Source organism: Hylaeus volcanicus, chromosome 6 (genome assembly GCF_026283585.1).
Source record: "Hylaeus volcanicus isolate JK05 chromosome 6, UHH_iyHylVolc1.0_haploid, whole genome shotgun sequence".
In the NCBI taxonomy this organism is placed as follows: Eukaryota; Metazoa; Arthropoda; class Insecta; order Hymenoptera; family Colletidae; genus Hylaeus; species Hylaeus volcanicus.
In genome coordinates this window covers 5282798-5303235 of record NC_071981.1, presented here as the reverse complement: position 1 = coordinate 5303235, position 20438 = coordinate 5282798, and the positions used below count along the sequence as shown (strand labels likewise).

The 20438-nt window shown below is 39.9% G+C and overlaps 1 protein-coding gene across 8 annotated transcripts in view; it reads right to left on the bottom strand.

Annotated features, from left to right (window-relative positions):
• The window catches only part of LOC128878620 (polypyrimidine tract-binding protein 2), a 262210-nt gene that overhangs the window by 12889 nt on the left and 228883 nt on the right, over window positions 1-20438 (bottom strand). For 6 of the 8 annotated variants that reach the window (XM_054126944.1, XM_054126939.1, XM_054126942.1 and 3 more), the window contains 8 exons: window positions 12233-12284; window positions 9454-9512; window positions 6097-6325; window positions 4146-4363; window positions 1829-1862; window positions 609-701; window positions 301-517; window positions 63-204 (listed from right to left, as the gene is read on the bottom strand). In XM_054126944.1, the coding sequence (XP_053982919.1) occupies window positions 63-204; window positions 301-517; window positions 609-701; window positions 1829-1862; window positions 4146-4363; window positions 6097-6325; window positions 9454-9512; window positions 12233-12284 (1044 nt within the window). The remainder of the gene's footprint in view (window positions 1-62; window positions 205-300; window positions 518-608; window positions 702-1828; window positions 1863-4145; window positions 4364-6096; window positions 6326-9453; window positions 9513-12232; window positions 12285-20438) is intronic. The other 2 variants (XM_054126937.1, XM_054126938.1) reach the window with 2 other exon arrangements.

The following is a 20438-nucleotide window of genomic DNA, read 5'->3' as shown; positions in this document are numbered from 1 at the left end:
CTATTCGAGAATGTCTAGAAGGATCTAGTTATCGATCAAACTGGAACATATGTGACACTTACGATCAAAGCAGCGACTGCGTCATCCATGCTAGGCATCTGTATGAGGGCCATTTTTCTGTCTTTTGGGAAGAACTTGAAAGCTTTCACGGTGAAGCCATTCTTAATAAAAGCTTCCCTAATTTCCTCTTCGGTTACGGTAGCACTGAAAACATCAAACAGTACGTCAACATCAACATCAGCTTTCAGAAACTCAGCGTAGACGTTGTGAATCAAATAGGGCTTTTCAGGCTTCGCTTACGGAATATTTGATAAATGCAAGGTGGAGCTCGGTGGGTAGATGTTCTGGTAATTCTTTGAGCCTGGTTTCTTGAATCGGTGAAGAGCACTGTTGGTGTAATCCTTCGTCAAACCAGCATCTGGCTGACCCTCCTTCGGCAACTGAACCGTCTGATGCTTGCTCAGCATCACTTTGATTTGCTTTCCAAATACTCTCAGTTTGTCCATGTGTGTCAGTGCTGTTACACAGAGAGCGTTATTAAAAACATGTTTCGATATAAAGAAATCCTATAAACAAACAGAAATACAAAAATGTTCAATGTTGATTACCTAAATGAGCCTGATGCGGTTCGGCCATCTGAATCAGTGCCGAGTCCTTCTTGTTGTAAAGAATCTTCACACGTTGTACATCCCCGTAAACGCCTACATGCACAACACGCAAATATTACTTTAATATGCCCGCTTAGCCCGAAGAAACAGGCTTTTAATAATGGCGGCATCTAGGGATTATCGATGATGAACGGGACAATCAATTTGGTCGATCGAAATCGGGGTACGACCGGACTAAGACTTGGGACATGCAACGAGGCGATCGGTTCAGCTACTTCAAACGCTCTCGAACGCTGTCAAACGTCACCAAACAGTTCACTTTCTTCAACGTTTTTGCTTTTTCTCGATCAACGATACATTCAATTTAGTTAGCTAAAATTCCTTCATATATTCTTCGAATCTTTCGGAGCTGAGATTTGAAAGCAAGCATACTCTAGCGTGTACAAAGACGCCCAAAGAATTAAAGAAGACGAATAAATAATTTGGGGTAGCTGAACCGTTCGCCTAACCGAGAGGTGAGCTCCTATGGAATTACGTAAAATAAGCGAAAGCTTCTGTAATATTAAGGTGTCTGGAACTGATATTAATAAAATATAAACGAATTTAGAAGAGATGCTTGGAAATAGAGAACATGAAAAAAAATGTGTCATTGATGACTGATGATCGTGGCATGGGTGAAACGTGATGGATTTGCGAATGAAACAGTTGTAGTAATAAAATAAGTTGAAATCACGAAAATAACGGAAAATTAAAAACGTTAAACAAGAATACAAGAAATGAACGAAACACAAAATATCCTCTCTATTATATTATATATACGTGAAGAGGAGAGTGATAATGATCGAGTTATCTCTACAAAAAAAAAAGAAAAAAAAAAGAAAACAGTTCACAACGAATATAAGAAACAAATTCTTTTGTTGCGATATGATAACGTCGAAAGTTACGATAGCGATTTAGAGATTATACTCTGTACGTGTTTCGATATATGTATGTATCAGTGTGTGGCATTCATCCAACATAAGATTTAAAAAAAAAAAAATATGGCTATTTCATTTCGCCATTCTCTTCACTCTCCAAAAAATGGCTTACAAACACGTAGAAGAACGTGTCGCTGTTTCAGCGTGATGTGTATCGTGTTTCGAACGGTGTAAGTGTGCCGCGCGTGTAAATATAATAATTAATAATGTAGTATAATTAATAATATAAATGTAGAGACGTACCAAACAGGGTAAAGAGAGCGTCAGGCGTGACCATCTACACAGAGAACAGACAGAGTCCAGTCAGTAGTCAGCGAGTATAATAGGATTCAATGTATAGTGTTGGCACGCGCACAAGTTTCATGATTCTATTTTTTTAGGGGCTTTCCAGACCTTTCGCTGCAGAAATATAAATAGTTAAAGTTTGCTGGTGGGATTCAAAAGGAACTTAAAAGCTCTGAATACTAGAATTATAACTTGAAAAATGTTGGTTTCCAACAAACATTTACAGACATGCAAAATTGGTACAACTGCGATAGAATATTAATGATAATTACTGTAAATAAAATTGAACGATCCTTTCGAGTGAAGCTCGAATCAAAATGAGACCAAAGTATCACTTGGTACAAAAACAGATACTCGCTAAAAATTTTCTTATCAGCATTCGAAATAGAGATACTATCGACCAATTGAAGTTGAATTGTCTTTAATAGTAATTGAACATTTGTGTGGTGAAGAAACAAAGGAATTCGAAAATACAGATTCTCTATGATATACATATATACGCTGATAGCGCATAGGGTTTACAAATACACCGACGTAAATATATGTCAGCAACAGCGAAAGAGCTGGAATTCGCTTTTCCGGTCGATTTTCCTTCAGTTGTCAGCCCTCCGCAATCGTGAGTGGAGAAAACAGGTAGAGAAACAGAGACAGAGTTACAGAGAGACGTAGAGAAGCAGAGAAACAGCGGGACCTTCTCGTCAATATGAATCCCTCGTGGTTTTGTCGTCCCTCCAAACGTAGGAATGATTTCGCGGTGGGAGGGGAGGTTAACAAAAAAACAAAACAAGAAAAAAAAAATACATAGTACACTCGATCGTTTGCTCGCCAGAGGAAAAAGACACTGTTGAAGCTTGTGCGCGCGGCGCAACGATAGTAGTACACATAGTTATAGTACAGTAGTGACAATAGTTGCAGCTGCGAGGTGTGACGTCGACACACAGTTTCATAGTGAGGCGCCTTTCGTTTCAGTTTCTTCACTTGAATAAATTAAAATAAAATTATTTCATTTAATTTATTATTTTACTTTCCAGAACGTTATACAAAATGAAAACGAAAGAAATTAATAAATAAATAAGTATTCCTTCTCGATAGAAACTGAGCTGATCTACTTCAGAAATAATACTACCAGAAAAAGGGATAGCGAATAACTTTTACAGCAGATTTTGTAACATATGCTCCAATTGAAATTTAGTTTTGTAAACGAAAGCCGCCTCGGTGGAGATAACGTCGTAGCCGACATTGCTACGTATCACTCAGAACAGAGAATGGTGACGTTCGATTTCTATGTGTGTGGTTCGAAAATGAGAGGGTATCGAGGGTTCGGGGGTGTAGGAGGTAAGATATAAAGGGTTGGTGACATAAACAGGGGCGCATACGCATCGAAACTTCGATTTTCCTGGTTGCCGAAGGGGGCGCTCGCTCGATACCACCAATTGCAAACGGGAGAAATGAAACTCAGGTATTTTTCCACGAGAACAACGTCGTGTTCGCTCTATCCGTTGTTCAGAAATAAAAAATAACAAAAATATAGCGTATCGAGGACACTGTTCGGCAAGGGAAGCTCGAGTCGAGGGATGGAGAGACTGCAAGGAATGCCTACGTAGCACTACGTTGTAATCACATCGTTGTATTTGCTTAACTCTTGTTGCATAGGTACGTACCTAAGCCAGTTTCGTGTACATAGGCGGACACCGAGAGAAATGGCAAAATCTTTTTACATGGCTAATAATGCGCGTGATTATAATAATTGGAACACGATATAAAATATTGAATATCATATTGAAAAGCAATGATAATTGATTAGAAATTGCTATAGAATATTATAGAAATTATTGTATATAATTCATACGTCGATCAAATTTTAAAGACCATTTCCCTCAGTGTGAAATGAAGATTAGCCTAATCAAAAGTGCACAGTTCGTCGATAGTACAGATATTGTCTATAGTTATTGGTTTGTATCGACGTTCTGCACGCTTTAATGGATGATTAAAGACACGAAGAAATCTAGAAGAAATTTGTAAACCTTTTTACAAACTCTCCTGCAGAATGAAGAATATATTCTACTCCCTTTTCCTTATAAATAAAAACCCGTTTCAGATTCTTCTCAAAAATGAAAATCAATATTTTGCAAAGCAGAGCAACGATCCAAATTGTTTCGACAATTTATTCCCATCTCTTAATTTTGCTTCGTGTCTCCATCTTGAAACTACACATGTCCTCGACATGCTAGTATAGCAACGACCTATCGAACGCTACCAATCGGAAGCCACTTACCTCTTCGTTCAGGTTGCTGACGAGCAACACCGCTGAGGTTTGCGCATTGGTTGGCACGCGCATTCCAAGTCCTGCCGCACCGAGAGGAAATCCACCAAGGCCAGCTAGCCCCCCAGCAGGTGGTACCCCGTTGTAGGGACCCGCCAAGGGCGAAGGTAGACCATGCATGGCCGCAAAGGGCGTGGGCAGCACACCCGGTGCCCCTGCAATGGACTCTACTTCAGGAAATTTACAAGGTAGCGTTAGCAACGTTTGTAAACATTAAATAACAAAGTGCTCATTGATAAACAAAAATCACTGGTATTGTACTATGTTAAAGGGCTGGACGTCGTTACTCTTGATACGAGAGATAGCGAATTTGTCAAAATTAAAACTGAGTGCTCCTCGGCTACCAAATTATTTCATCTCTCGAATATATGAGACAAATTTTTTAATTTTGAAACTGTGTTGATCTTGCATCCTAGTTTAATTTCAACGCTGGAAATGCAAAGGAATTTCATTCGTCTCAAGCTGGGACGCAGAAAGAATCGAGTCTGGAGCCTCCCACTGCTCACTTTAATTAATTCACTTGCAGTTTAAAGAAGTTAGGCAATTCAGGGAAACAATCGAAATTTTTTTTCTTGGGTACTGAGACTTGTACAATTCTTTAATTTCTAGTTTTAGCGTTAACGATGTTGAAGTAGGAGAGAATCGAAGAATGAGAGTAAGAACGAACGATGAACGACTAGGAGAAAATCGAAACGGGCGGTTGCATCGACCGATGTGGTATCGCGTTCTCTCGTTGCGGTGCAATTAATTAATTTACCCGAGGAAATAATACCATCTGACCGCACGCAATTCGATTCTGCTCGAAAATGGAGCTGAAAACGAGCGGCAAATTGGAGGGAGACACGCCGGCTCGCTCAGACACGGAATAACAATTTATCATAACGCCCGAATGACAGAAACGGGTCGCCATTCCTATTAATATAATTAATTCTAATGGACTGAACGGTCGGAAATCGCACGGTTAATTGATCAATCGATTTTCCGAGCCCATCGATCCCGCAATGGCCACTGACTCCATGAAAATCCACTGGTAAAATGTAATGGCGTCGTTCACTGCGTCTTGTGTGAATTTCATAGACTTTAGTTTCAGTAACTAGACATTGAAATTATTCAAGAAAAATAGGAGCTTATTTCGACTAGTTAATTTAGTTCATACTCTGAATTACTCAAAAATTAATTAATAGTGGATTTCCTGCGTAACAATCAAATGAAAAATAGCGGAGAATTCTAAGACCGTGAACGAGTCACGATTAAAAACCGACATGCAAGGATAGATTAAAAAGTGCTTTTCTCTCTCAATCTAAAAAAAAAGGAAAAAAAAAGAAACGTTTTAAAAAGCAAACCGAGAGGAGCCCCCGGGGGCTGATGCGCGCAGAATAATGGAAACACACAGGATAACAGTGGTCGAGCGAAAATCCGGTGGAATTCAATTTTCATAATGAAAAAAACAGGCACGCTCCGGCAATTTCCTGTTAAACTCACGGGTCTCAGTTACGAAACTTGTCGGAAATTTAATTTCATAGATACTTTGCCGGCTCGAGACAGTTGCTTCTTCATTATTGTGTTCTACGCTATTATTACCGAGTCCGCGTAATCAGGGTGTTAATTAAATTCTATCTTAACGATGTTATCGTCTTAGCCATCCGATGAACGGGGAAGAGGTGTCGCGGGGGTGTTAAAAGTTGCAAATTCGCGAATAGTTACTCTTCGAGGGAGCCGTATCGCGAAATCGACGAGGTAACTTGAGAATTTGTAGGACGCCAATTTTTTAGACCCATGGGAAAGCTTAAAATTGTATTCAACTGGTAATAGAATTATTTCGTAACTTAACGGCTGCTCGAGGCATTGATCTCTATGTCTCGAATGAATGGCAGTTTTATCGTGTAAATTGTATCACACTAACCTGGTATTCTAGCGCGCGGCTGTGATCCGGCGCCCATCAGTAATTGTGGAAGAAGCTCACCACCGAGAGCAAGGGATGCCGCGTCCAAATTCGCATCGCCACTGGGGAGGGTGGGGTTGGTATAATCCCTCGACTTGTCATTATTGAACTTGACGTTCAAGTTTTGCATCTTGCTGTAGTCGATACGCAACGTGCAGCAGGAGTTGTAGATGTTCTGGCCCTCCAACGACTGGAACACAGCAAAAAGAAAGAGAATTGTAATTGAACGCAATCGAATCTAAAATATTTGTTGCTACTCCAGCTCACAAACTATGATAAAAATCCAAGGGAGAAATCATATTTCCGTCGATAGCAATAGTTCCATCTGTCGCGCTCCCATTCTACGTCAACCTAATTAATTAATCACCCGTTCAATCATCCCCGCCAGGCGACACATGTTATCTCATACAATGGCAAAGCAAGGGGATGGACCAACGTATGTCCAGGGGTGGCTCTTTCGATGCCGCTCTATTTGATCTCCATTAATAACAACGACTGCCAACGTGCCTAATGCAGTTGTAACGACGCAGCCAGGCTGGAAAGACGCGGTCTAATTACGTATGCACGTCCAAGCACGGAGGCACACACACTTGAAACACGTCCACGTAAACCTAGCCGCGTGTTTGACCTGCGTATGCACAGCTTGGTTTGCATTGTTGCAACATGAACTGTGTGTACGCGCTCAGCTTCGACTGTATCTATCCGTCGGCCATTTACATGGGCTAATGAATTTCATACATAATTACCGACCGACCAACGTACAGGTGGCCAGTGGCGGTGCCTGTAGGTTAAGGCTACCCTTCAGGCCAGTTATACAACTTTCCCCGCGCATCGGCAGTGCCAAATGGACCCTGAAATGCCGCGAATGAATCCTGAACTGGAAGGAGAATTTTACGTCCTAGCACCTAGATGAATTCAGAAACCATCTTGAATTGTTGTGTTTCAGGAAAGTAATATTACAACTTTGTTGCTATTTTTTTATAACTTTTGTCCTCCAATTAATTCACATAATTGAGGTCCTATTGTAAAATGAATAGGAATGGATATTTTCCAAGTGAAACTCAACTACGAATCAATGTTTGCTGCAACTCTAGGACATGCATGTCACGCGTAAACATGTTACAGAGTTCCTTTATCTGATTTCCAATTTAATTTTCCACGACTATTTCCCAAATTTCAGTTGAAATATTCACGAACAACGGGGACAACTGTTTGTTAACGTCCGTTAATTTCTGAGAAAAAAATTTCCGCGGAACGTTGTAATTATGAACGGTCGCTTTACAGAAAGCGTCCGGTTAATTAATTGCTTACGCGGAAAGTCGGGAACCGCTGAGACTGGAATAATTTTAAACTGATTACTCGGGCGTAAGGGAAATCGGGCTTGAAAATGAAAAATCCGTTAGAGACGCGTGCAACGGTGTAGTCGTGCATAATCCGCGATGCAATATCCCTCTTTTTCATCAGTCGGTCAAAACGACAAAGTACAGTTCGCTGACGTACAAAGAATACCTAATCTGGGTTAACAAAGTGCTCTGGGTATCTGCGATTAAATTATTTTAATATCGTTCCCATCCCTAGCCAAGTTGCGTTAAATTTAAAAAATAGTTTACACGAGTGAGTGGTTCATGACTCATGATTAGCTACAAATACTCGAGTGTATTGTAGTTAAAAGTGCAAGCATTTGCAGACTGGGGAAACTCTTCTCTTTAAAATAGTTTTTGTTTCATGACGATACGATTATTCGTTCTAGAGATATTGTCATTTATAAGGAACGCTGTTTTTTAATACTCTACTATCTCCCACTCTGACCACTTTGCGTTAAGTAAACTGCGTCAGTGGCTCGTTTCTATATGGCTGCTAATGACGCTTCCAACTACTTCTTACGTCTACCATACAAGTCAACCTACATTTTAAAGTCTCATATCTTGAGAACCAATTAACCTATTCGCTTGAAACAAAGTGCGCTATTAAAATCACGATTTCCCCTATCGAATGCAGTCCTTCCCAACTATTTTGAAGAACGTATACTGCATATTAAGGTTATAATAAACAACACAAGGGAGCCGTTGGAGATCGAGCAGCCGAGGGAACTTGATTCGTGGCCACCGAGAGATTTGGCGAATTTTGACGAGCGTCTACCGCCGGTGCAGGGCGGATAATAAAACGCGGCGCGGATTCGAATTTTTCTGCTGTAATCGAATTCGCCGGCAACGCAGAGAACTCGTTCGTCCGCTCTCGAACGACCAAAGAAATTCGATTACCGCGAGAGAGTTTTCACCGTTCCTGCATCGATTGTTTACCACACACCCCCACTTCTCTTTTCGCCCCTTCGGCCGAGCGAAAATCCGTTTTTTCTTCCCGCAACCTCCACCCCTACTCGCTGGACGACTCCGTGCCCCCATCCACCGACGGAAAAAAAGCCTTTGTCGGTTCGTTTCTGCCGGCGGGCTGGCGAATGCGATTTTGCAATTTAACGGAAGTCAGAGAAACACGGGCATAAAGCGAATGCTGAAACGGTTTCACCGCGCCGCAAGTGGCAGCCGAGCGTTTTTGCCAACCTGACCTGTGAAAAATTCTGCATTATCTCGTACTTTGAAGAGGAAATCGTGCTAGACGCGTCATCTATCGCGAATCCCGCCAAAAACCAGCGTTTTTGGAACTGAGTTTCAAAAAGTTTGCATTGCATTCCACAGAACGTTACTCGAAATTATACAGAATAACATTTTTCTTCAATTGACTTTCGAAACTCTCTAAACTTTGATCGAATGCGTTCGCCGACAGAACGAGGACTTATTTCTAAGAGGATTTCAGTAGAAGAATCAAATCCCCAAATAGAAAAGTAAGGGCATCGTAGGGTAAGAGATAAAATTGAAAATTAAAGTTTAAAGATGTAAGACTAACTCAGTTTCGGTAATTTTTTTTTCCTTTCCTTAATAAGGCGTTCAGTTTGATTATAATTTTCTCTAATATTCCCTTTCGTATTTCCTTCGTTGTTTCAATTTATCACCACAGGCTTGTAGTTAATTACAAACGAAACAAAAAGTGACTTTACAATGCAAATAGGTGAGGGAGAGAGGTATCTTCATCGTTAATAAAAACCAAGTCGTTTCAAGGTAAATGTACCGGGTAGCAATAAAAATTTGCATCGCAACATCTGGAGCTTTTAATGGATGGCAATGGTTCTGAAAATATTCCACGAAAAATGTCGATTCGTCCCTAGAGACGGCGGATACCCTATAAAAAGAATTCCATATGCGTTGAAATACAAAATAGGAAGAATGGAAGGAAATAGGGAGCAACACCCAAGCGGGTACTTACCAGTTTAGCAGTTTGGGCTGACAGCATGTCCGCGTACTGTATTAGTGCCTGGAAAGTGCCTGAAACAAAACAAAACGACGACTCCGTTAGACTTTAATTAAATATCGTACCTGCCTCAAAGTTGATCGATAGGCGTTTCGATTTCATCTAATTTGAAGATTAGAAAAGTGGTGTGCAGCTGTACGCATGCACCGTATTTCAAAGTCATAGAAATTAGAAAGTGCGAAGGTCTGAAAACCTGAACTGGTTCGAAAGAAAAAATTATTGATAGCTGCAGGGAGGAATGTCGTTTGATCTTCGAAAATTGAATGCAGTTTTCACGGCCGTTTGCGTTTCCCGTTGCGGGTGGAAATTAAATGAAGCTGAAATTAAATGGAAATAAAAGGAGCTCGTTTCCCAGTAATATGTTGGGTTGCCGGACACTTTTTTCACCGCGGAGAATTTTTATTACCGCCACGATCAAATAACGATGGAAATTGAATAACGCTGCCCCCGGCGAAAAACTCCATATCCTGTTGTAGCATTATATCCACACAAAAAAAAATGTTCTGCGCTTTTAGGCGCACGAAATCCAACAGTAACGTTAAAAATATTCCCTAAGGCGACGCGTGTCCCCTCCCGAATGAAACCCAAAACAATCACCGACGATTTTATTAACTTTTGTTTTAATCAACGACCATCGTGTTTTTATTGTTACTCCTTTTTTTCTCTCTTTGTAAAGCGCTCGATTGAGATTATATTTCCGTCGATTCTATGGGTCGAGCAAATGTTGGTAATTTGTAATCGTTAAATTCTGATTGCTGTTTCATTCGCTTTAATCATTGTTCAACAATTTGTACGGTTTGTGAAAATTGTTGGATTTGAGGGAAAAGGCAAACGTCTTGGAATTAACAAGACTGGGGCACCTGAAAAAGAAAAGCAGTCACATTCCTGCAACGAATCCGTTCCTGAAGCGTGTTTCAAATGAAATGAAATGAAAAATATGATTTCCAGGCGCCGTGGGGCCTCGCAGGGAGCGTGTAGAATGAAGAAAAATACAGAACGAGAAGGGGCCTGAGTGTGTGTTTTTAATTTGAAATACTGGCGTATAACGTTGAGAAAAAGAAGTGCCTTCCTCCTCAAATTGAAATTCTTGCCTCAGTTATCTTTGACGAACACGGCGGAAAACGCTTGGGGCAGCTCGAGGCTTTCATGCTCGTTCACCGTTCTTTCCGTCGGTGTCAGACGCAATTTCGGTTAGGCAACAATTTACCATTTACTAGCAATTTGTTTATAAATTACACGTTCCTTTAGACAATTTTTAAGCGTATGCAGCAAGATTCACGGAACAGATTTTTCAATGAAATTCTTCAGAAACATCTCCTGCAGATGTAACGGTTATTTTGCAATTTTATTTGCAAGACAAAATTACGTTTTTACTTAAAAACGTACTTTACTACGTTTACTAAGAAATTAAATAATCGACTTTCTTTGGTCAAAAGACCGTTGCGAAGTATTTATTCGTTACTTTCACGAGTTAATTGAAACGTCTATCTCCATTAAAACTTTTCTCAAAATTAATCCGCAGGAGAATTAAAAAAATGAGACGACCTGTTTCAAGACAACGATTCTCTACCTGTGCTTTGCATGTTATCTTAGAAGCTACTGCGTCGGGAATATGTGGACTTTAACTTGATGCGAGAAAATAATGCGAGTAAACCTGTGAATGTAATTTCCTGAAAATCAACGACAGTTCGGTACGCTTTATTGGGCTGTGTAAAAGGCGCAGATCGAGATTTGATACAGACCGCACGAAGCTGGCATCGAAAATAGAGGCCGTGATTACTCGAAATCGAATCGACGAGTGGCGGAATAGGGAGGAAAGGGACGAAAAAAAAAATATGAAGATCGAACGAGCGAGCAGCCACTTGACCGAATGAAACCTTAATTGGACACTGAAAGCTCGCCTTCGGTTTAATTTAAAATCCGTGCCTCCGTGATTTCACCAATCAACCGCTATTTGTCCGGTTGTCCTTTGAAAATTCTGCCCAGCTTTTGTTCAACCAAACGTGCCCCTTTCTGATTTCAAACTAATTGTTGGAACAACACCGACAGATCGCGGTTATTACATCAGTTCCTAGAGCTTTATATCACGTGGTAATTTTTTTAACGTTTAAATAACGAGGACTCGTATCTCTCTCCTTGGATAAAGTTAATTCGTTAAATTGGTATTTTTAAAGATATTTATAAGGCATTCGAGATGGCAACAGATCCAATGTCGACCCTCTCTCTGGCCTCCAATTCGCCTCGACTCGATAACAGAGCCAGGAAACATAGGTGCTTTCGAGACACCCTTTGAAACACTTGAGCGCAATACCGAAAGTACTAACGGCGCCAAGTGCGCGCAGCGGCGTCGGCGTCGGCGTCGGCGTCGCTGGGCCGGAATACACTTGAAGCACACTGAAGTACTAAAGTGCCGTGGCATGTCTGCCCGTGAGAGTAGCATCTATATACAGGGTGGCTCAGTAGCTGTTGCCTTCTTAACAGAGGAAGCTTTAGCAGGAGAAAAATCAAGAACGAATTTAATACTGGAAAGTGTGTTACCCCCACGAGGTGATTTAGTAACTTGTTTCCTTAATGGAAAGCTCCAGCAGGAAGCAACAAACATCTCTCACAACTTGTTGTCGGACCGGTAACGAACCCAAGGCAGAAATCAAAGCTTTTCGCGGAAACAAATGTTCCTACATCGAATATACTTAATAATAACATTCGAATATAGAGTCATGGTACATATACTTACTATTTTTTGTGAAGGTGACGATTTTTAGAACTTTGCCAAAACGTGTGAATATCTGCAACATGAAAGAAAATACGTGGTTAAAATCAATAACATCTTGTATTTCTTATAAAATTTCAATACTGGGTAAATATTCATCATCAAACAACGGTTTGTTTGTTAAAATTCATTTTTTAAATTAAATTGGAAGTTTATTTATAAAACTAGAGACACGCAGGTGCATTGTGCCTCTTGAAAAAATTTTTTAAATCAGATCGTGGGAAAAATCCGAAATATTTGTCGTCGAATGTAAATTTTACATATCCAGAACGTGATATTGAATTAATCAACGTCATATTCAGCCAATAAAAGACCAATGCAATATGAAAAAATAATTAAAATTATGGTGTGAATTGAATTCTTCGTGTCACTCATTTTGAAGGAATAAAGAATGAATTTATGACGCACGGTATTTATTATTGTTAAATAAACGAAAGTGAATTTGACTTGTTTAATATCGAGTACTTGTTGATTTATTTTTTAGCGACTCACTTTTTCATCTTTAGCTGTTTCAAGTTAATTAAAAGCTCTTAAATTGACAAAAAACTGCACAACTCTGTTCCAGTTTTGCTCAACGGCTGGGAGAGAAAAGAAATTACCTTAATTAACTCTCACTACCCCCTCCTTCTATTTTTAACTTTTAATTAAATTAAAAAATTACAACGCAGTCGCGTTCATTTTCATCAAATTCGTTTCGAAATCACGTTACAAACGATTCACTGGGTGAAAATAGTCGGAGCGAACGCATTAATATTTTCTCAACGTCGAAATTAAACTCTTTATTATTCAGACCAACGCGAAACAGTTTCAACACTCGATTCATGTACTCAGCAAAAAATTTATTCACCAATTATCAAGGGGGTGTTTTCGATTTTTTTGCTAGAATAAATCAAAACTGACGAAACAGAACTTAATGAACGTCGACCCTGAGAAAATTTCGTCCATTAATTTTGTTATGTGTCCATATATTATTTGATTTGATTTGATTGATAAGGGATCCTACTTCTAAAATTACTAACAATAAAACATTCCTTTGGCGAGTTTTCTACTATTAACTGGTTTATTTGGCAAACTTCAATCGTCAAATTAATTAATAACATAGAAATATTATGGAAATTTAATAAACCATACATTCCAATTCTATGACACGTTAAGTATACATATGTATATTCAGAGAAACATAGAACTTGTTATATGAGCAGCTGCATTTAATTAATTTCCAGTATGGTGATCCGGTAAATAATATAATATATTGTTTACTACAAGAGCGTAATTATTACCTGCTATTTATGGAATTAACCGACGTACTAATACAAATGAGATAAATAATTCGATGTTTGCACCGTGACATAGACAATATACACAATGCGCATTTGATAATTGTTCTTTGGACGGAAATGGGACTGAAAACCCTTTATTTTTGAGTGTTACTATTTTTGGTCCTAAGAACAAATTTTATAAATTATTAATAAATAAATGGATGCGACATTGTTGATTTTTCACAAGTTTTAAACAGTTACTGTTTTGTCTATTTCTCCTTGTTGTAATTGGCTACTGCCAGTTGCGATTATTAGCCCTACGGGCCAGTGGCGAACATGGCTGCGAATGTTGCATGATGCAAACCAGAATTTCGACCATATGTTCCGTCGCTTCAGGGGCTTTCCCGAAATCGAGGGCATCAACCCTTTTAGAATCTACTCGAATATCCTTTTAGCGGTAGTTTTAGAAAGTAATTGGAGGCACAAGAAGCTTGAAATGTCAAAGTAAACTATTGTTAATGGATATTTCAGATTTACATATATTTCAAAATAATAGGGAATTGATAGGTAAGATAAAATCGAGATTGTTACTAAACCAAGGTTAGAATATTCATGTCTTTACCTCTATAATCATTAATTTCTTTTATGTAATTATGTGAAAAATAAAAAATTTCGTACCGTCTATACTAATATCGTCAAAGTTCTCCATCAACGTGCCAGTTTTTTTTATTTTTTATTCGGTTGCGAAGCGAGTATTGGAACAGACTTTGCCGTTATTGCTCGTTATTGACGCAAATATCGGCGGTGTTTCGTTCGAGTGACAAATTTCCGTATTTTTTACATCGCTTTGCCGCTCTTGCAACGAATAATGGCGCGCGCCATTCGACCGAGCTTTTATTTATGTTCGTGATGATCGTCGGCGCGGAAAAAGTCCTTTCCTTTCCCATTTCTCTCTCAGGGTAAAACCTTTCGTTTTTAGTTTGTGTTTTCGGCGCGTTTCGATATAAAGTACTCCTTTTTTTTTTTTTACGGTGATCACACTGTGTACAAGAAATTTTACTCTTCAAATTTACATAGAAAAATGTTCGTTACTTCTTAAATTAAATAAAAGTATCTCCTTAAAATCAGAAAGTGCTTATTTTATTTCTCCAACTGTCTATTGACAGACGTCTGGCAACTCTACTATATCCCGTGGAAACAACGCCAATAAATGATGCAGAGAGAAAGCAATTAAAGGAGGATTTACGAACATTGTCTCTCGATAGTATATGTATATGAATTTAATACATTTAAAGTGCTCGAGGAAAAGCCTCTGGACCTAAATAATTTTAAACTCGTTGAAGATAATGAACCGTAAACAGGAGTAAACATGCTGTCTGAGTATTCGCGATAATATTCTGTCTTAAAGTAGAAGGTAGTTTATAAAGATTAAACAATGTTTACGCTGAATGACGATTTTGGAAGTCTGTGCTTTAAGAGAAAGGATCTTGTACGGAACGATCATTCCAGAGAAATCGGTTGACGATAAATCAGAGGGAAATCAAGGAATCCATTTTTTCCCCGTTAACCATGACAAGAAAAGCTCTTGGATCAATGACAGACAAGCCTGTCTCTTTGTTTTATACGCTCGAACGACTGAAACGATCGAATCGAAACGTCAGGAAGCTGCTTAACTTCCCATTAATCATAGATCCCTGGTACCGAATGATTGATGCTTGACCCTTTTCACGATACTTTTGAACATTACCTTTGGGAATGTTTTAGACTACTCGTAGAACTTTGTTACCGTATATCAGTGTGATCTCTCTTACGAATGTTCGATTCCGTGGTAATAGGATTTTAGGACTTGAAACTATGCAGATTACATTCCCTAAATGCCTGTAGGATTACAGAATCTGTATCGATCTGTAGAACATAAGTTTACAATAAATCTGCAGTACTTTAGAGATTACTGAACCGTTGAAACTACATTCGTTGAAAGCCTGTAGGATTATATACGCTAAGAGGCAAGTTATAAATTACGTTACTATTCAGTTCACAATTTGACGAGACGTGCTGCAACTACAGAACGGAATCTTTGGAAACGCGGTGCGATTATTTTGGTCGAAATCGCAAGAATTCAGTCGAAAGATCGTTCGAAAAACTGTTCGGTAAAAATTACAGCATTGTCGTTCAAACATTTCTCGACTACGTGCACGCTTCTCGGCACACGAACCTTTGAGGCCTTGATTTCCCGCGGGATTTTTCGCGGAAGCGCGCGCATATGTCTGTGAAAAGTCGTGGTAAAATGGCGCGGCGAAAAACGTGTCGAGTTTCGTTCGAATTAAAATAATTTTCATTTTCCAGGTCCTAGTCGTTCGATTTCTAAATCAACAGTCGTAATATATCGAAGAAATGTTAATTAATTCTTGAAATTATTCATGATTTTCTATGCTAACGCTTATGTCCAGTAACTATTTAAATACATGGATATAGCTAAATGAGGATGATGGCTCTTTCCAAACGTGAAATCAGATATCCCGCCGCTGATAGCAAAATAACTATTGATGATAATTAAACAAAACCTCACCCGCGTATCGGATGCAGCGCTGCTGCCCCTGAGCGAAAGAAACGTCATTGATTTTCAGCGATTCATAAATATAATCCGTCGAGCCGTCGGGAAATTCGACGGATTTCCAGGCACCGGTTGCGCGAGCGGATTTAATCAATCATATCGAATATTCCATCATGAAGCGTTTAAACTCGTAGACATTATTATTTAGGGTGGCCATCGTCGTGAATTTTTAAAAAATATCCGTCTCCGTTGGTTATTTTTATTGGTATTTTTATATTTAACATATCAGTTCTTCCATAAAAAAAAAAAAAAAAAAAATTGATAGAAAAATACTTTTTTACGAAGCTGATTCTATTACACAATTTTAACAAAATTATTTCGAACAAAGGAATTACTTTAAAATTCACTCTGCAGTGTAAGTAACGTCGATGCATCTGAAACGAATTGAAAAGCACGGAAAGTCTCGAATTCGCGTAATCGGTGTACACTTTTGTCACGCAGGCGTCTCGTTAGTCTCGCTGTTTCGATCCCCCATCGCCCCTTTCATTTTTATTTCTTGTATCTGTGACGTTAACGGCCAGCTTCTTTATTTTTCATTTGGCCGATTTATCGTTACGCCGCGCCGGTGAAAATAAATTCTTCATTTGATCCGCGAGTGGCATTTGCCGGGCGCAATATTGAATATTCGATGGAAGTTAAAACACGTGATACTGCTTGCATTAGCAACCCTCCTCCACCAACCCCACAAACCCCCAACAAAATCCAACCGCTTATGACATACAGGCTTCGATTCCATTCACATATTCGGAGATTTTTCGCTTCGTTCGACGTCATGCATGTTGCATGAGATTTTGTTTATTTAACATTCGAATTACACTGCCCATCATTACATTACATTTCCGCCCATCAAGAGATTGAGTTCCATGGATCAATTATAATGTAACGTTCGCTGCAATAGAATAATTAACATATTTCACCAACGAAAATGTGGACAAAATGTATAGAATTTCATGGAGATGTATAATTAATTCATAAGTGAAATTATATTCAGAAAATGTTAGAATTTCATACAGCGGGATAATTAATTTATAAATGAAATTGTATTCGGGACTAGAATCAATTTATAAGTAGAATTATATGTAGAAGTATGGGACACACATACTCCTCCCATAACAAGGAGGTAATCGAACCCTTTACAATCTTATTTACAATCCACGAATTGTAGGTGCCACAATGTGGCTCCAGAGATCAATACGATTCTCCAAGGTGCCGTTCGAAGACTAATTATATTTAAGCTCGGCCTGCGTATCCCACGAACGAACCGCTCAAACATAATAGCGCTCCCACTAGCTGGTGCATTAATGGAATCCATGAAATTATCCAGAAAATGAACAGCAATAACACGCAGGGGTATATAATGGATCGCATAAAGCGTTCCTGATAATAAAAATTGCTACTTCACGTGAATCTAGATGCTCATTATCGTTACGATTAGCATCGTCCACGGGGATGCTCCATTTTTAGGGTAATTACGTCTGGATTTGAGGCTCTCGAAGGGTAGACGAGACAAGCGCTCTAGAAAGTCCCAATCGCGACATATAACATACTTCACTTATATTTAATCTCTTTTATTTCAAATATCGAAGAGCACTATTATCGATATCGTCACCTTTTCAAGAATGAATCTTGAAGTATTCCCTTCAACTCATGGGTAAAACGACGAAACGAAGGACGGGGATTAGCTGCAACCATAATGTCGTATTCCCCGTGTCGTTTCTCGCGTATACCTACATCATGAATAATGGCGGATCGTCGACGCCGACAGGGGCGAAATTACGTTACTATTATTGCACGTTATTGCATTACGGGGCCGGCGTAGATACCAGCGCCTCGATAATCGAGAACGGGAATTAATAACTGTTACATCAATCAATATGTACAACGGTCTCTCCGCCGTCCATGTGGAACGATGACCATGAAAGGGATGGCATAACCAACACGAGTGACATTCGAGGGTTGCCTGAAAGATTACGCATCCATAAATATTTGGCTATAGTCGTTGAAATAATTATTAATGATACTGACTTGGAATCTTTTAAGTACCTTGGCTTCGTAGCCATAGGTGTGTTGAGAAAATAAAATTAGACATTTCACTATATAGAAAGTGATACGTGTCACGATCACGGTTAACATTTCCTACAGTGAGTGAGTGAGTGCGTGAGTGAGTGAGTGAGTGAGTGAGAGAGAGAGAGTATATATATATTTTCTAGATAAGTTTCACGAGAAGGAGTATTCTAAGAAAGAAAGAGAGAGAGAAACAAAATTACCAAACTCCCTTTCAATTCTCCCTTCATTCATCACGCGAAAGGGGTAACAACGAAGGAACTATCGGCTTTCAGTGCGATCGGTTACAGTGCGCCAGAGCATGAAAAACCAGCCCTCAGGGTTACGAGCGCCGTAACGACGGGAACAAACAAGAAGAAAAAATAGAGGGAAAGAGGAAAATGGCGCAGCATTATTCCGTACATGGCAATTCGTGCCTGCAACGGGTTCGTTCCGTAAATCGGATTATACAGTCGGTAGATGGCGGGTCATAAAACTATCCTACCCTCCAAACCAGTCGTTTCAGCTTGGTAATTTCTCTGTGTAAACATCTTCTTTTCCGTTTCTTCTGCGCTCATCGAGGCATTCCTCCAATGGCCTCTTGCGTCCACGCGCACGCCTTTTAGACAGGGCCCAGGCTCGATTGTAAAACCGGTCATAACGTTCCGTCGAAGAACGTAAACGGCGCAACCTCTCAACGTTTACGTTCCTGGTCAAATGGTCGAAGAATTCCTGGCGTTGGCATACACGCGCCGACGGGTCCGTCTCGCCCACCTGGGACGTCTTAAATCTCGCCTTATTTAAGCCTCCGCCTCGAAACATCCCTTGGACAAATTTTAAACCATACCGTGTATCTCGGATGCAAATTAGGCTCGTTCAGTTTTTTCCCCTCCATCTTGTTTTGTTTCGTTTAATATCGACCGAGGATACTATAGTTGCATCCTCGCATTCTTCAGCTAGAAAATTCTTTGAAGAAGAGGATTTACTTTCACAACTTCCCTCCTAAAGAAAACCACGATCGAAGCAACGAGTTGATCGAAAGTATGGACAAAACAGGACACGTTGCGCTTAACAAACAAAACTTTCCGAAGGTCTGGACCCCGGAGAATTAATCCCCGCCGCTTAATAACCTCCCTGTTACGCTAGACTATACAGTTTTTCAATGTTCAACGTGGGGAAAAAAGTACCGAAGAAGAAAAAAGTACGGGAAGAAGACTGCCATTAAAACTTTCCGCGATCAATGACCCTTCAATGGGTACGTTTCTCCAAGTTCACGGATCATTAGAAATTTTAAAGCAGCTCCCGACACTGACTAATAGCATCTCGTTGGATTAACAAGTTCACAAGGCGACAGTTTGAGAACGTTGTTCGTATCACTCTTTTTTTACTATAATACAGTCTATGAATAAGCCTCGATACTGTAGAACACTCAATCGGCAAGACGTGATAATGCAGAACGCTCTGTCGATAAATCTTGCGACAAGTTCGAGTTCTACGAGTTCTACCAAGTATTCTACATTACCGTTAAAGTCTTACCTACAGAGTGAACAATACCGACAAAGCTGCTTACTTCCAGTCAACAGAGAAACAGCCTTAGGGTGATGCCAGACATCCGGTAATCTTTCCATGTGACATCAGTGCGTGTAAATTCAGGCCAATGCCAAACCCACGACGTAAACCTACTTAGGCAGCCAAATAACAGCTAATCGCCGGCATGTAATCCGGATACGTTTTCTAGTCGGTCCATTATCGGCTTAGAACTATGCCGACCGGATTCAACCAGAAATTCACCGTGCTTCCTGAAGAGGCAGGCATGCATGTTGAAACGCGTCGATGGTGGTGCCACGGTGGTCAACGAAACGCTTGTAATCTTCGGGAATTTCAATTCGGCAAACGCAAATTCCGTTAATGCGCGAGGATTACTGACGGTCGCTCTTGCGGAAGACGTTTGCACCTGAAGTTAATTAAAGTTCGTTCGACGGACCTTCCACGCGTTAACATTTCATCACGCGTGCAAATATACGGGGTGTACGTTAACGCATGGACTTTAGCGGTGAATCGAGGACAGAAGAACGTCGAGCGAAGCTTGCTAGATCCTTCGTGTAAAAAAAAAGGATCGAGTTTCCGGGTACGTGGACCACAGCGTAGTATATTATTCGGAGAGTCGGCGGATAGCGGTAAAAAATGCATGGACCACTTAACTCCAACCGGAAGCACATTGCTTATCCTGCCATTCGGCGCCAAAGAGAGCGTT